The sequence below is a fragment of the Prunus dulcis genome, chromosome 1 (genome assembly GCF_902201215.1).
Source record: "Prunus dulcis chromosome 1, ALMONDv2, whole genome shotgun sequence".
Lineage (NCBI taxonomy): Eukaryota > Viridiplantae > Streptophyta > Magnoliopsida > Rosales > Rosaceae > Prunus > Prunus dulcis.
This window is the reverse complement of record NC_047650.1, coordinates 36,229,422-36,240,041: the sequence shown is the minus strand read 5'-3', so window position 1 is coordinate 36,240,041 and position 10,620 is coordinate 36,229,422. Positions and strand designations below refer to the sequence as shown.

Here is a 10,620-nt window from a genome sequence, read left to right as displayed (position 1 = left end):
TTTTTGTTTTCTATTCTTAGATGACATGTCAACCTAAAATTATTGTTCCTAGCGGGCTCTCCACCCCCACTCAACCTATTGTGTATTATTATTTTCAATATTGTCTCAAATTTAACTACTTATGTCCATTATGATTAATCATGTATTTTATGGACCATCCAGCTGCGAGATTGTATTTGATTCAGAATTATGTCTGATACATCACATCATGCCACTTGCCTCAAATGAAAGTGAGTGAGGCAGTGGGAAGTAATTACCATAAGAGCCCCTCATCAGAATTATGTCTGATATATTGGTGGGTGGAGTGTTACTTCTGGGTTCCCCTCATCATTCGTCTATAAAATGGTGAAGGCAGTTGCTATTGTTACCATAAGAGCCAGCTCCGACTTCCTTTAATTTCTTGCTTCATATCCACTAGCTACATCTGTTACCAAGTTAATTTCAGTCCTAATGGGGTTTCATCTCCCACTCATCTTTGCTCTTCTCAGTGTAAGTTCTGCAATTTGATTAACTTTTCCATTCTCTCTCATTGTACTCTATATAAATGAAAGTTTTGTGTTCCTATTGTTCTCTCCGATTTTATTTAGTACGTACTTAAGTGTCGTCCTCTAATTAATTACACTTTGTGATTTGATTTTAATTTGAGTTCGAATTAATGTTGCAGCTAGCAGCAGTGGCACTGGCAGACCATGCTGCTCAACCAGCACCTCAACTTTACTGGAACTCCGTCCTGCCAAACACACAGATGCCAAGATCTATCAGTGAACTTCTGCATCCTGGTTTGTGTTGAGCTCTTTAGAATCTTAGATATCTCTTCTACCTGCCATTTTACTAAAATATGTTCCACCACATATTTATCAGTTAACCACTGTCATTACATGAGTGTCACATATTCACAAATCGGCTGATCACTTATTTTCCATTATGACGTTGATATATAATTTGCAGACTCCACAAATGAAGAAAAGAGCACAAATGACGTTGGCAAACCTGAAACTTTCCCATTGGGCAATCAACATTACTCCAGTCAAAAACATTATGGAGGCATACCTGAAACTTTCCCATTGGGCAATAAACATTACTCCAGTCAAAAACATTATGGAAGAGGCAAACCTGAAACTTTGCCATTGGGCAATCAGCATTACTCCAGTCAAAAACATTATGGAAGAAGCAAACCTGAAACTTTCCCATTGGGCAATCAGCATTACTCCAGTCAAAAACATTATGGAAGAGGCAAACCTGAAACTTTCCCATTGGGCAATCAGCATTACTCCAGTCAAAAAAAGTATGGAAGAGGTGCTTCTCCATCTGACAATCAACAACTCCATTATAAAGACTTAGCTATTTTCTTCTTGGAGAAGGACATGCGCCCTGGCACAACAATGAAGTTCCAATTCCGTAGAAATTCAAACACGGCTACTTTCTTGCCACGAGAAAGCGCTCAATCGATCCCCTTCTCCTCTAACAAACTACCAGAAATTTTCAACCATTTTTCAGTGAAGCCAACATCTGAGGAAGCCAAAACAATTAAGCAAACAATCGAAGAGTGTGAAGCTCCAGGCCTTAAGGGAGAGGAAATATATTGCGCCACATCTTTAGAATCAATGGTTGATTTTAGCACTTCGAAGCTTGGAACAAGAAAAGTTGAAGCAATCTCGACGGAGGTATTGGAAAAAGGAGCCACCATGTCCATCCAAAACTATACAACAATGCCGGGACTGAAGAAGTTGGCAGGTGACAAAGTCGTTGTGTGTCATAAGCAGAACTATCCCTATGCTGTGTTTTTCTGCCATGCAATAAAACATACAGCAGCTTATGCTCTCTCCCTGAAAGGCGATGATGGGGAGAAGGTTAAAGCAGTAACCATCTGCCATCTAGACACATCAGAATGGGACCCAGAGCATATGTCCTTCCAAATCGTCAACGTTAAGCCCGGAACCATTCCCATCTGCCATTTCATTTCCACTGATGCTATTGCCTGGGTTCCGAACCACAAATCTGCATGATCATCACTTAGCATTGTACGTATAATAAGCTTGGTCGGGTTGCACCCTAGGACTTCAACTTGTACTCCTAAAGCATGCTATATTTATGAAGAGATATTAATCTATAAAAAAAAAAAATTTATATATGCTTTGGCTTTGTGGTTCTACCCAATGTTTGAGTGTTGAATTGTTACGTTGGAATAGGCTGCTAATGCATGTAGTTAGAGAAGCCTTCATTTATTTCAAAGTCCTTAGATCCTATCTCAAAAAGTTTGGCTTTTATTAGGTTTAACTCTGGTTTTTGCAATTCTTTATCTCTACCCACTAAGTTTTATATCTCATTTTTATTACCCATTTTACCCTTTAAAATAAATAGGGCAATAATCTAAAAATTCTTATTTAATGCATGTTTTACTCATAAGAGAACTAAAAACTAAAAATTCTATACTCTAACACAAAAATTAAAAACTAAAAACTAAAATTGAAATGGTTTCAAGCAATTGCATGTCAGGCGCTATATATAATGTATCAGCCATGGTTTGTTTAATACGCGGTCATTTTCATCATTTTTCCATTCAAAATATTGAAATTACGAACTACATACCATGAAAGATAAGAAACTAAAAGCTTCAAGAAAATAGAAATGTGCTACAAACATAGCAATGAAGATGTGGAAGCATTATCTCAGACGAATGAATCTGAAGTGGAAAAAACAAGAACAAAAAAGGAAGTGAGTTAAATTTTCACCTGCTATGTTCAAACGACAAAGTTGGTTTCCCTTTGGTCGATTACAAGAGAAGCTCAATGCGGCTTACTTGGTTCCTCTGGTAGATGAAAATATAATTTTTCTCCTAATAATAAGAGTTTAGGGCAATCAATGATGGGCAACTTTTTTGTTTTATATGTTTATGGGAGACAAGTTTTGCCAGATTGAATTAATGTCTTCTAGCTATGTACCTTATCTTTTTGCCGGGCCATGAGTTGAATGTAGAGACAGAGCATGGACTTCGGGTCAAGTTTTATCTTTTTGCCGGGCCATGAGTTGAATGTAGAGACAGAGCATGGACTTCGGGTCAAGTTTGACTTGTAAAATAATTAGGAATTGAATGGCTCCTACGTTCAATTATTAAAATTTTTTTTTCCGAGCCATTCAATTCTTAATTATTTAGATTTTCGATCTAGTGAGCATCCACAATCATGCTCTTTATTTTTAAGTTAAATTTTAGCTAAAAACATATAAAAGTTATTTCAGGAGTTCTCTATAAAATTTAAAATTTAATCGCTTTCTCTAGTTTATGGAGTCATAAATGCCATAACTCTTTTTTGATTAGGCCATCTCTATTAAAAAATAAAATAAAAAATAGTTAGCATTAAATAAAGGTTTGAAATACTCATTAAATAATGCAGCATTAAATTATAGAGAGCCACTAGGAGTCCTTTCTCTCTCCTCAAGTTTAGGAGCTCCTAGAGGTCTCGCTATTTTAAGAGGTAGATAGGGAGTATGGTTGGAATTGTATTTTTACAATTCCTCCCTAAAATTTGTCTATGGATAGGTGGTTTAGGGAGCCCATTGTGGATGCTCTTGTAACATCCCGACCCCAAATTTCCACAAATTTAACCCTTATTTAATTATTTAATTATTTAAGGGTATTTTAGTCATATTTTTAACCGGAGAGAGTTTGGGACCGTGACTTGTATTTTTGGATAGGTCGCACTGAGACGAGTTCATAGACATGTAGTGGGCTCGAATCGGAGTTGTAACGAGAGAGATATGGTCAAAAGAAATCCAGTGGCACAATCGTAAATATTTCGAAATGGGATTTTTTATAAAAATCAGATTTTTCCCTCTCTCTCTCTCTCTCTCTCTCTCTCTCTCTCTCCCTGCTCGCAGAACAGCCCCCCCTGTTACTGTTCACAGCAGTGGTTTTTGGGCCACCACCGTCGCATCCGGCCACCGCTGGGGATGGCACCGGTCCCAAAAGAACCGTGCCATCTTCCTCTTCCCATCCCGACCAATCTCAGCCACCGGAACCTCCTGTGCTCGCCGGAAAATGCAAAAATTCGACCGGTTTTAACCCAAATTTCAAGGAGCTCGTTCTCTCTCATTTCTTCTCCAAATTTGACGAGTAAGGTATGGTTTTCCACCTATTTTCCATGCTCTAGCTGATGGTTGGATAGGATTTCATTAATTTTGAGCCTAGGATAGCTGATCTTCGATTTGAAATTCTGCCGATTTTGGGAGTTTGTTTTCGGCCATTTCCGGCCACTTTTTGGGGGTTGTCCAAGAACAAAAGTGACTCCAAATGGGGTGTTTTACCTAGGGTAGGAGTTTGGAGTCTCGGTTCCAAGATTTTTCGACGGACCGTAATCGCTTTGGACACCCGGTCTGCCCACGCGTGTGGCGGCGCGTGGGCGAGGGTGGTGGCATGTCTCTGGGCAGTTTTGAGGTCCTCGTACCGTCACGAGCGCGTAGGATTTTGAGGATCTCAATTCGGACGTCGTTTGACTATCGAACGGATATCGCCTATCGGGCGTTATCCGGGTTCGATAGGTTGGGACCGTTGGATGGTCTCAAAAATAATATATGTTAAACTAGGTATTTTTAGGATCGTGGAGGAATTCACGGATCGTGAATCGGAGCCCCGGATGTTCCGATTTAATAATTTAAAGATTATATTTTATATTAACCGTTAGATCGTGCGATCGTGAGCGATCCGACCGTCCGATCTGAACCAAACTTGCAGGACGAGTGTCCTATACCTTATAGAACCCATAGGAACTTTCGGATCGGAGTTTGGAGGTCGTGGTCCTCGTGGGCCCGTTCGACCAGGGTTAGGGTAGTTTGACCCTTGGTTGACCGTGAGTCTCCCGAAGTAATCTCACCTTCCCAGGGGGATTATCGGGTGCTAGACTATTGTTGGGATTTACGCAATATTAGAATTAAAATATAATTATATGGCTGTACAAGGGTACAACAGAGTCTAGAATGTCAGTTGGAGTGCTATATGCACTACCTCAAGTACCTCCCCGGATTTTGGATTCACTACGAGTACCATCAAGTGAAAGTTAGGTCCCACGTGGCGTAGGTTATCCGGCGTGCGGATAGACCCCATACGTGGCGTTGGTTGTACCGGCGTATGGGGAGATTTGTGATATGATGTTCAGGTCTCACGTGGTGTAGGTTATCCGGCGTTGAGACAGGCCCCATACGTGGCGTTGGTTGTACCGGCGTATGGGGAGATTGTGAGATACTGTGTTGAGGTCGCACGTGGCGTAGGTTATCCGGCATGTCGACAGACCCCATACGTGGCGTTGGTTGTACCGGCGTATGGGGAGATATGTGATATGGTAGTATGGTATGGTCGCACGTGGCGTAGGTTATCCGGCGTGTTGACAGGCCCCATACGTGGCGTTGGTAGTACCGGCGTATGGGGAGATTATGCGAAATACAGAGAAATGAAATAAGGTATTGCCTATATGTGGAATTAGGTTTTATGAGAGAACTACGTGTGACTTGATCCCTCGAGGAGGGTACGTAGGCAGCCTAAGGTTGTTAGGTGCAGCCGCAGACTAAATGTTAGTCTTAATTTGTATTTGAATCGTTTGGTAGTTGGTTGAGAATTGTTGGAAGGCCGAAGGCCATTTGTGTGTACTGCATGAAATTATATTGTGCATGCTGCCAGTTGGGGATATTAAATGTGTTTTTATGCGGGTATAAATTTTGGGAAATGTCCAATTTATAGGGGAGACTCTGCCGAAATTTCGGCAAAAGTCTCGGTCTTTAGTAAGCGGACCCGGCATCGGGGTGAGGTCAGGGATTCCAAAGGATTCGTCTCGGGTTTTGGGAAAAAATTTGGGGCGGGTCCTTTCAGCTCTCATCTCAAAGAAAGAAAACCTCAAGTTTGCAAGCAAGTTTTCTACGTATGTATATATGAAAAACTGACATCTATGAAAATAATGAATCCATATTTTTATGTAAGCCAACTTTCTAAATACATTTACTATATTTATTAGGGAAATATTGGAGAAACTGATTATTTTTAAAAATTAAATGTGAAAAACTGAACAAAAATTTGATAGGTTACATATTTCAACTCATTCAGCAGCTTAGGTTGTGAAGACCTAAGCAACAAATCTGCTACTGGGGTGTTGGGGTTTTCTACGTCATGTGGAGCTTCATTGCTGCATCCTTCCACTTCCATTATGTGTTGTCACTACTACAAAAAAGCAAAAAGACGACGGTAAATCACCGTCGTGTATTCGGTTTTTCAATGGTCGTGGAATCCACCGTCATCTTTTCCCTCATAAACCACGACGCTAAATCACCGTCGTTGTTAAAATATACAACGCCATCAACAAATACAAAACGACGTCTTTGTACTGCAAAAAGATCTAAAAAAGCAGTCGAGGATGAGAATAGACGACCAACTCTCTAAAAAAACCGTCGTTAAAAAGGAAAAATATGACATATATTAACAGAACAAGGCCGCAAGATAGACATACAACGACGAAAATTAAAATAAGACGCCGTTAAATATCATTTTCACGACAATAAAAAATATGACGCCTTTAAATACATTAGAAGACGACGTTATTGATTCCTACTACGTCGCCTATATAAAAACAGTCGTCGTAAAATAAATTTTCCACTTCGATTTTTCTATAAAAGATGACGTGGAAATAGTTGTCAGTGTCATTATTTATGACGTATGTATTTATAGAGTAGACGCTGAACAACGAAACAACGTCGGTTACAAATATATGAGAGTCGTATTACAAAATTTATACGTCCTATTTTCAGAAACAAACAACGACGATAAATATTAGACGTTGTTAAATAAAACAACGTCGAAAAAAAATAAAAACAGACGTGTTTAGTCTGCTAAAATTTTAAAAAATAGTCGAGGATGAGAATAGACGACCAACTCAAACAAATCACCGTCGTTAAAAAGGAAAAATATGACACATATTAAAAGAACAAGGCCGCAAGATAGACATACAACGACGAAAACTAAAACACTACGCCGTTAAATATAATTTTCACGACAAGAAAAAATATGACGCCTTTAAATACATGAGAAGACGACGTTATTGAAATCTACTACGTCTCTTATTTACAAACAACCGTCGTGAAATAAATTTTCCACTTCGATTTTTCTAAAAAAGATGACGGGGAAATAGTTGTCAGTGTCATTATTTACGACGTATGTATTTATATAGTTGACGTTGAAATGCAAAACAACGTCGGTGGCATTTATATAGTCGACGTTGTATTTATATGTATTCATTACTCACGACGCACTTATTAATGTAGACGACGTTGAACTTCTAAACAACGCCGGTTCCAAATAAATGAGAGCCGTATTACAGAACATATAGACGGCGTTGATTATGATGAGAGCCGTATTACAAATAACGTCGTTTAATTGATATTAGACGGCGGTTATAATGAATTACCGTCGGAATTCATTTCGTTCCTCTTCGCTTATAAAAGAACTTGCGACGTGGAAAATGTATGATGACGTCGTATTTTTTAACGTTCAGATTATTTATCTCGTTTTTTAGACGTCGGTATTATGGGATTGGAGTCGTGTTATTTAGAATTACATGGCGTTTCTTAATCCTTCCCCGACGTGATATCCTGAATAATTGCTTCACAATAGCGTCGTGGTTCTTCATTGTTACGTTGCTTTAAGACGTCGGTAAATATGCTGAATAAATGGTTCACCATAACGTCGTGTTTTATTTGAACAGACGTCGTTTTTTATGCAGAATATAATGATGTAATCTGAAACCAGTATTTTTTGCACTGATTGTTTTGTGGCCAAAACCTGTATAATGAAAGTGAAGAAATCACATTACAATATATTACAAAATTAATGTCATACACTGCCAATTACATAAGCATCATTCAATCCATATATCTTCACACCCACCTCGAATATTTTGACCACCTAACTCACCAAACAGTTCATCAAATGTGTCAACATTTGGCATCCCTCTAGTAAATGGCTCACACTCAATTATCACATCACCTAAGACTTCATCACCAATAACATCATTATATTCTCTATTAGGCATTGATAACACTACCGACCAACCACGATGCATCGGGTCGTCAACAAAAAAATATTTGTTTGACTTGAGAAGCCAAAACAAATTGGTCATTCCTATGTCCAATTTTACTCAAATCTACAAGGGTAAATCCAAGTTCGTCAACTACAAGACCAGAACTATCTATCCAATCACACCTAAAGACTGGGATTGTAAACTTTTGGTAGTCAAGGTCCCAAATTTCTTGAATGACACCATAGAAACCCATATTTGAGAGAATTGGGTTTTTATCCTTGGCACTAGCAACTTGCATGGTATGTGCAAGTAAATAAACTCCACTATTTTGAGTTGTCCGCACATCATCTTGTGCCTTGATATTGAATTTAATACCTTTAATAAGATAGTTCCTATATAATGGCACTGCCATGTTTGGACCAGCTGCTAGCCACCTTAAATTTTCTGATACGCCATGATTGTCTTCCTCAAGTTCACTTTGAACCTGCAAATTAATCAAATCTTAATTCAATCTAACATAGAAATAAGAAGAAAATTAAAAGAGAAATATGTTATTCAACAACATATACCTTGAAGCGTAGCCATTGAATGAAAGTGCTATTGTGCTTATCCTGCAGCCACTTTGTTCTCTTTCTAAATTTTGGATAAGCAGCCTTGATGTGGATCATATGTTGCCTACATGACACGAAAAATTCAAGCATTACGGTCCCAAATATATAAGATAAACATAAGAAATAATTTAAAATGGAAACTTAAAGAATAAAACTCATACGCACTCGATATAAGGTAGGACTTCCTCCGTATTCTCCAAGACATATAGATGTGCTTGATTCAACAGGTCCTGATCAACTACGCTCACTGGGCAACCTGATAATGGCTTTGAAACTCCCATCTTTTGGCTTGAAGGCACTCCAACTGTATTAACATCAGATAAATGCTGAGTACAAAACTCTACCGCTTCTTCAGCTATATACCGCTCAGCAATGCAACCTTCGGGACGAGTACGATTCTCAACATACCCCTTCAGCACTTTCATATATCTTTCAAACGGATACATCCACCTAAAATATATTGGCCCACATAGACGAACTTCTCTGACAAGATGTACTACTAGATGAACCATGATATCAAAGAATGAAGGGGAAAGTACTTCTCAAGCAAACACAGAGTAACTACTACATCTTCTTCCAACTTATCTAGCTTGGAAACATCAACAGTCTTTGCACATATAGCATTGAAGAAGAAGCACAAACGAGTTATTGCATACCTTGCAAGCTTCTCCAAAACAGAACGAATTGCCACAGGGAGCAATTGTTGCATTAAGGTATGACAATCATGTGATTTAAGGCCAAGAAGTCTTGAATCTTGTAAAGATACAAGATTTTTAATATTTGAAGAATAACCTTCAGGGACCTTCATACCATAGAAAGAATTGCAAACCTCTCTTTTCTCTGCTCTTGACAAATTCCAAGGCCCAGGAGGCAAACGAGTACGTCTTTCTCCATACTTGGGTTGCAAATCAGTTTTGACCCCCATGTTCAATAAATCTAATCGAGCAGCAATCCCATCTTTATTTTTTTCCAGGGATCTCCAGCAATGTACCAATGATACTATCGCAAACATTCTTCTCAATGTGCATAACATCTAGGGCATGCCTCACAGGAAGGTATTTCCAATACTCAAGATCAAAGAATATTGATTTCTTCTTCCAACAAACTCTGTCACCATTTTCAACCATATGCAGCACTTTTTCTCCGGTTAATGGCTCGGGAGGTATGCCATATTCAGGTTTCCCATTAAAAGCTGCACGCTGCCTCCTATATGGATGATTGATTGGTAACCATTTTCTATGCCCAATGTAACAAATTTTGTGGCCATTTTTCAACCTGTGACTAGGTATATCATCGCCGCATATTGGACAAGCTTTATATCCTTTAACAACACAACCAGATAAGTTTCCATAGGCGGGGAAATCATTAATTGTCCACATTAATGCAGCTCGGAGTGTAAAGTATTCTCCATTATGTGCATCATACACTCCTCTAATCCCAACCCACAAAGATTTTAAATCATCAATCAAAGGCTCCAAGTAGACGTCTATATCATTTCCGGGTTGTTTAGGACCGAAATCAATAAGGTTAACATCATGAACTTTCGTTTCATGCACAGCCATGGAGGGAGATTATATGTAACTAAGATAACCGGCCAACAACTATATCTCCTACTTAGAGAACTGTGGGGATTGAATCCATCAGATGAAAGAGCCAATCTCAAGTTTCTCGGCTCATTACCAAACTCAGGCCATTTATCATCAAGAAGTTTCAAGACGGGGAATCCGCCGGATGAGACATCTGACCGTCAATTGATTTTCTAGCAGCATGCCAAGTCAAACTCTTAGCTGTCTCATGTGATTGAAACATCCTTTTAAACCTTGGAATTGGAGGAAAATACCACACCACCTTCGCTGGCACACCCTCTTTCAAGATTGAATTTTTGCCTTCCTTCCACCTTGAGATACCACAAGTAGGACAATTAGTTGAATCCTCATACTCCTTCCTATACAAGA

General features: G+C 38.9%; 1 protein-coding gene across 1 annotated transcript; it reads left to right on the top strand.

Annotated features, from left to right (window-relative positions):
* The first annotated feature begins 322 nt into the window (after positions 1 to 322).
* On the top strand, positions 323 to 2,131 carry LOC117615997 (BURP domain-containing protein 6-like). The gene is made up of 3 exons (XM_034345195.1): positions 323 to 489; positions 665 to 779; positions 949 to 2,131. Exons 1-3 carry the CDS (start codon positions 451 to 453, stop codon positions 2,004 to 2,006), a joined length of 1,212 nt encoding a protein of 403 aa, XP_034201086.1. The 5' UTR covers positions 323 to 450; the 3' UTR covers positions 2,007 to 2,131.
* The last annotated feature ends 8,489 nt before the right edge of the window (positions 2,132 to 10,620 follow it).